Source organism: Gossypium hirsutum, chromosome A01, assembly GCF_007990345.1.
Source record: "Gossypium hirsutum isolate 1008001.06 chromosome A01, Gossypium_hirsutum_v2.1, whole genome shotgun sequence".
Lineage (NCBI taxonomy): Eukaryota > Viridiplantae > Streptophyta > Magnoliopsida > Malvales > Malvaceae > Gossypium > Gossypium hirsutum.
In genome coordinates, this window is record NC_053424.1 from 83,324,630 (window position 1) to 83,330,629 (window position 6,000).

The 6,000-nt window shown below is 34.1% G+C and overlaps 1 protein-coding gene and 1 long non-coding RNA gene across 3 annotated transcripts; both read left to right on the forward strand.

The window, feature by feature from the left end:
- The first annotated feature begins 130 nt into the window (after window positions 1-130).
- Window positions 131-1,623, forward strand: LOC107939375 (cell number regulator 2). Of its 2 annotated transcripts, none has more exons than XM_016872705.2 (4): window positions 131-724; window positions 812-883; window positions 1,041-1,253; window positions 1,357-1,623. In XM_016872705.2, exons 1-4 carry the CDS (start codon window positions 514-516, stop codon window positions 1,464-1,466), a joined length of 606 nt encoding a protein of 201 aa, XP_016728194.1. In that variant the 5' UTR covers window positions 131-513; the 3' UTR covers window positions 1,467-1,623. The 2 variants fall into 2 exon arrangements, with proteins under 2 accessions (XP_016728194.1, XP_016728193.1); XM_016872704.2 differs by having other exon boundaries at window positions 154-693.
- A 2,383-nt stretch (window positions 1,624-4,006) lies between these two features.
- Window positions 4,007-5,579, forward strand: LOC107931184 (uncharacterized). Its single transcript, XR_001693166.2, has 2 exons — window positions 4,007-4,155; window positions 4,456-5,579. It is a non-coding gene; the product is annotated as an uncharacterized lncRNA (long non-coding RNA).
- The last annotated feature ends 421 nt before the right edge of the window (window positions 5,580-6,000 follow it).

Consider the following 6,000-nt stretch of genomic DNA (forward strand, 5'->3'; position numbering starts at 1 on the left):
CAATGATTTGCTGTGATGTATTAAACAGTCTAATACTGTATTAATTTCCTTTTCTCTTTTTGGTACAATTGAGAAGAGAAAGAGTAAATAATTTCTACGGGTATAGGCCAATACCTTTCTACCAATGGGTGGGATTCAACTCCCCTTTTCAAGCAATAAACACCTTACATAAGTCGAAGTCAAGTAGCAAATCACAAACTGCCACGTGCATACGTTCACACGGTTTCTGTAGCTTCCCCCTCGCAGCGTCTAGGTCGTGATTAGCAAGCGCCTAGACTTGACTTGTTCCACTTTCATGCCTTGTTGACTTGTCTCAGCTCATCATTTCTATTATCACCTCACCATTCTTCTCTCATTATATGTTCAATCAAATTCCCCCAAAGTACTGCTCAACTTTCTTAATTTCCAACAAGTTTTCTTTTAGTTTCCCTGTTTTTGCATCAATTAAATATCTCATTGCTCTAGTACAGACTACAGAGGTTTTAGCCATGGCGTCCCTTAACCCAAGTGGGTATGAAAAGTTTTCAGGGTCACCACCGAAGCAGCGCCAAGAAGCAGCCACAACTGGTATTCCACTTAGCTCCTCAAACCAATACTCCACCGAGAGTTGTGAGACCAATGCCCGTCTTCAGACTAAAACTCGAGTCCCTTGGTCTTCAGGGCTCTGCGACTGCTTCTCTGATTGGAGAAACTGTAATGTCAACTCATTTTTCCTACCAAAATGGTGGGTGCGTTTGTATGTACGCGCTGCAGCTGAAGAACTGGTTTTTTAAACTCAGCTGTTTATTGTTTTGCTCCTCTTAACTAACAGGTTGCATCACATGTTGGTGCCCTTGCGTAACTTTTGGCCAGATTGCCGAGATAGTAGATAAAGAATCATCCTGTAAGTTGAAACAAACACACACAAACACACAGCTAGACTCACTAGAGCATAGATTCCATTATGTGATATTGACATGTGAATTATTTAAAACAACACATGCAACTATCTATTCTGATTTCTGAAGAAGATTATATTTTTGTTTTCCTAATTTGAACAGCATGTGGAGTGAATGGAGCACTTTACACGCTCATAGCATGTGTGACAGGCTGTGCATGTTGCTACTCCTGTTTTTACCGATCCAAAATGAGGCAACAGTACATGCTGAAGAAACACCCCTGCGGGGATTGCCTCGTCCATTGCTGCTGCGAGTACTGCGCCTTGTGCCAAGAGTATCGCGAGCTTAAAACCCGTGGCTACGACTTATCCATAGGTAATTCTTTCAATATCACTCATGCGTAGATTTATTTTCAATTGCTGAGTTAATTATTGGATTCATTTCAATGTTCATAATAACTGATTGTGTAAGGATGTAGGATGGCATGGAAATATGGAAAAGCGGATTCCCACCAGTGGTGGAAGAGGGCATGAGCCGATGAAGAAGACAGACAGAGACAGAAATGGAATATCTCCTTGGTTAAAGTAGCAGTAATAAATTATCTAAGTGCCCGCCATAAATAAGTGTTACTTGTCATATCTATCTTGGATTTATATAGTCACTGCTCTTTCAATGTTGTGTTGCATAAATCAGAGTATGTATAAAGAAAATTTATATTAATTAATTAATACAAGGTTGTGTTGAATTTGGCCTCTCTACTATTATTCCTATTCCTATTCCTTTCTCCTTTTCTGTTTTTCCCGGCCTTCGCATAGATTTGTTTAAGTCCGATTCTCTATTTCAAATATAAGACATTGCTCTTAAAATTAGTTTGGACAAAAAACTAGGCCGGGCAAGATCTAGTCTTTGACATTCAAGCCTTCATCTCAGTTTGGTCGGTTTTATATTTTTATAATATATATATAGATATATTTGCATATTATGTAGTTTCCGTCTTATAAAATTAAATATATAAGGTTTAAGAGGGTAAAAAGTCCTCAAATTTAAAAAGAAATTTAAGTTCAAAATGTATCAAAAATATTCTCAAACTTCTTTAAAAAAAAAAGCAATTAAGCCCATGTTTTTTTTCACTTAACTGGGTACTTGAACTTTCAAAATGTATCAAAAATACCCTCAAAAATTTTCAAAAAAGCAATTAAGCCCCTGCTCTTATTAAAAATTAGAAAAAATTTATAAATAATAAATTTTAGAAAAATTATTAAATTTTAATAAAAAATATAAAATTTTATAAAAATCATAAAAAATTAACGACCCCTAGTTTTTTTTTTCAATTAAAGTCATCACGTGCCGTAACACAGAGCGATATGTGGTGAAAAATGATAAAAAAATAAAAATCAATAAAAGTTATAGAAAATTATAAAATGCTTCTTTTGGTACGATAATTTTTATAATTTTTTTTACGAAATTTATATTTCTTTACATTTTGTATAATTTTCTTATGACTTTATAAAAATTTATAAATTTTTTAATGTCGAAACCATTTTTTGAAAAATGGGAAATCGACTTTTGAAAACGAAAAGTTGGGAGTCGCCACCAATCGTTTTTAATGGGGTGTGGTTGGATCACCTCAAAACACGGTCATTTTTAATAAATAAATAAATGTTTTTAAAACGACGATTTTGGTCTGCGAAAATAGAAAACCGGTTCGGGAGTCAGTTACGTACGAGGAAGGATTGGCATCCTCGACACGCCCAAAATTGGTACTTGATTGATTATTTAGTGTCTTAATGCCGAAAAATAAAGATTTGGACAGAATTCAAAACGCGATCCTCCTTTTATTGGCTTTTAAAACATTTAGATAAGTCAAGTGTGTATCAAAGACCATCTCACCTTGAGGTAAAACATTACATCCAGTACGTTAGGACACAATATTTTTGACCCTCAAATGTGATTTTGCCTTTGAAACGTGCGTTTTTAGCTTTAAGAGGGTATTCGAATATTCAAAGCAGACAAAGAAAGCGAAACCCAGTACGTTAGGGCACGATCTCTTGAATTCTTTAAATACCAAACATTGCCTATGTCTTGAAAAATTTTGAGAGTGAACCGATAAAGGGATATTTTGATATTCAAAGCAAACAAAGAAAGCGAAAAAAGAAAAAAATAAATAAATAATAATAATTTAGTATAAAAAAAATCGATAAAAAAAACTATGGTATATAAAAATAATAAAATAATATAGTAGGTTTATTAAAAATTAAAAAACTTTAGCAAAAAATATATACATATAAAAATTATAAATAATAATAGTAAAATAGTAGTAATAAACGGTAGGAAAAAATAAATAAAATATAATAAATAAAATATAATAAGTATAATAAATTATATTTAAAATTATTATAAAATATATATATAAAAAGAAATAAAAAAATGATTATTAGCAAAAAAATAATACAACAAATAATGTAATACATATAATGACCATTTATACATAAAATAATTAGTTTTACTTTAAAAATATATATATACGAAGCATATAACAAATATATAAATAAATAAATAATATAATAATGTGAAACATAACTCCAATTGATTAAATTAAATGGAAATAGATAAAAATAACGAAAATGATATAATAAGTATAATAAATAATAGTGGAAGCAAAAAAAAATAATACAGTAAATAACAGGAAAATAACTAAAAAAATAAATAAATAAAATAGAAATAATAGATTAATAATAATAGTACCCAAAAAATTTAATTTTGTGATAAAAGTGTTTAAAATAAACAAAATAGGGCTTAATTGGAATCAAAACGGAAGTTCGGGGGTAAAACACAAATAAAAGGGGAAAGGAGGACCTAATTGAAGCGTGCGTGGAACAAAGGGGTTTAAAAATGTAATTTACCCGAATTCCTAAACCTAGCATTTAATATGGACCAAATTAAAAGCTGCACAAAATTTCTGGGTGAAATTCAAAAACAAAAGTGAAGCAGATTTGGGCAACAAGAAAATGTACGGGAACCTGATGCACAAATTGACCCTTTAAGGGCAAAACACGTGGGCCCCACCACTTTAAAAACTATTGAATGGTTCTGCCATTTTTTAAGGACCCATTTTATTTTTTATTTCTATTGTTTTTCAAACAAAAAGAAGCAGAATGCTTCTTCTTCCTTGCTCCCTCTCCATTTTTGCTAGGAATTCAACCTAGTTTGTGCCACCATGGAGGATCATCGGTGCCACGCACCTCCACCCCACCGCTGGTTCACGGATCAAAACCAGGTAAGCCCTCATTTCTCTTTTAAAACTTTGTTTGTTTATTTTCAAAAGAAAGAAAAAGAAAGGGAAAAAATGTAGATGCACAACAAAGGGCTAAAAACCTTGAAAAGAAACTATAATCACCTTTGAATCTATTGGATGGTATTAAAAGTTTACTTAGAAATCTAGTATGTTTTTCTGTATTTCTCTTGATTCCCACGTAAAAAACTCTTTTTTTCCCCCTTTTTTCATTGTTTACAATGGCCTTTTATAGCTTAGAGATACAATGAAAATATTCTATTGTTGTGTCTTTTCTTGTTGTAGGTATAGCTGCGAAAATCTCGGAATTGAGAGGCGTGGCGGAGTGGGACGCTGGTGAGAGGCGTGTGGCGCGAGGACTGCTGTTGTTTGGGGTTTGCTGGTACCTGGGTCAACTGATTTGGGTGTTGGGTTATTTATGTACTGGGCCTAGAGTTTGGTTTAAGTGGTTAATGGGTTGGTTTTTATATTTTGGATTCTAAATATTTGGGTTTGGACCAGGAATGAATTGGGACCAATAGCTGCCCCTCTTTGCTCATTATTGTGTAACAAGAATAGAGCAAAGACTATAAGGGACCAATAGCTGCCCCTCTTTGCTCATTATTGTGTAACAAGAATAGAGCAAAGACTATAAGGGACCAATTTTGCCTGTGGCCGACTGAGTCCTGACTTCTTTGCCGCAACCCCCCGCACCTTATTACTTTAGAATGCTCTGTTGCTATTTTACGGAGATGTGGTCTGCTGTAATTTGATCTGCTCTACTCCTAATCAGCGAAGATAAGATTTGTATGTTTAGCCTGCTTCACTCCTGCTCAGTGAAGATAAGGCTGGTGGCTAAAATCTGCTCCATTGTCGATACATGGAGATAAGACTTGCCAAAATTTGATTTGCTTCACTCCTGCTCAGTGAAGATAAGATCTGGTATGTTTAGCCTGCTCCACTCCTGCTCAGTTAAGATAAGGCTGGTGGCTGAAATCTGCTCCATTGCCGATACATGGAGATAAGACTTGCCAAAATTTGACCTGCTTCACTCCTGCTCAGTGAAGATAAGATTTGGTATGTTTAGCCTGCTCCACTCCTGCTCAGTGAAGATAAGGCTGATTATTGGAATCTGCTCCATCGCCGGTACGTGGAGATAAGATTCATCAAAATTCGATCTGCTTCACTCCTACTCAGTGAAGATAAGATCTGGTTTTTAGCCTGCTCCACTCCTGCTCAGTAAAGATAAGGCTGATGATATCTGTAATCCTGCTACATTATCCACTGGGGAATCTATCTTTGAAGAGTGATATGCTTATACTAGATGATTAGGATGCCATGATTAATATGAATCAAATGCTCCTAACTACATGTATTATGGATGTTAAATGTACAAAATGCAAAATGTCATGAGAATGATCCATTTTTAATTTTTGGGTTGTCATCGCTCGTTGTTTACTAAGGTAACATCCCTAACATATGCCTTCTTGTTCAGCTCGGTAGAAGAGGACTTGAAGATGCGGTTAATCCTTTATTTCTCATACGTTTCTAGCCCTTTTACACTCAGTGAGTTCTAAATAACTGTCCTGTTTCAGGTTCTCGTATTGTTTAGAAACCTTTCAGAGTAATATGCAAAACCTTCTTTTGAGAGCATTATTAGTTCATTAATCATTATTTCAATAAAAATACTCAAAAAAGATTATAATAATAGGTAGAACTGAAATTTATTCGAGTCAGAATTTGCGAAAGATGTATCAACAAAGAAAGCAATCATTGTTTGAGATACAAAAACAGATGAAAAGGAACAGAATAGGTCCCCCAGATTTTGCAGTTTGAGCTTCTCTGTACGAA

Excerpts from the sequence above, each read along its gene's own strand:
- LOC107939375 (XM_016872704.2), top strand. The coding sequence starts at position 360 with ATGTTCAATCAAATTCCCCCAAAGTACTGCTCAACTTTCTTAATTTCC. Across the intron at positions 884-1,040 it reads AGTAGATAAAGAATCATCCT|CATGTGGAGTGAATGGAGCA; the intron begins GTAAGTTGAAAC and ends TAATTTGAACAG. Across the intron at positions 1,254-1,356 it reads TGGCTACGACTTATCCATAG|GATGGCATGGAAATATGGAA; the intron begins GTAATTCTTTCA and ends GTAAGGATGTAG.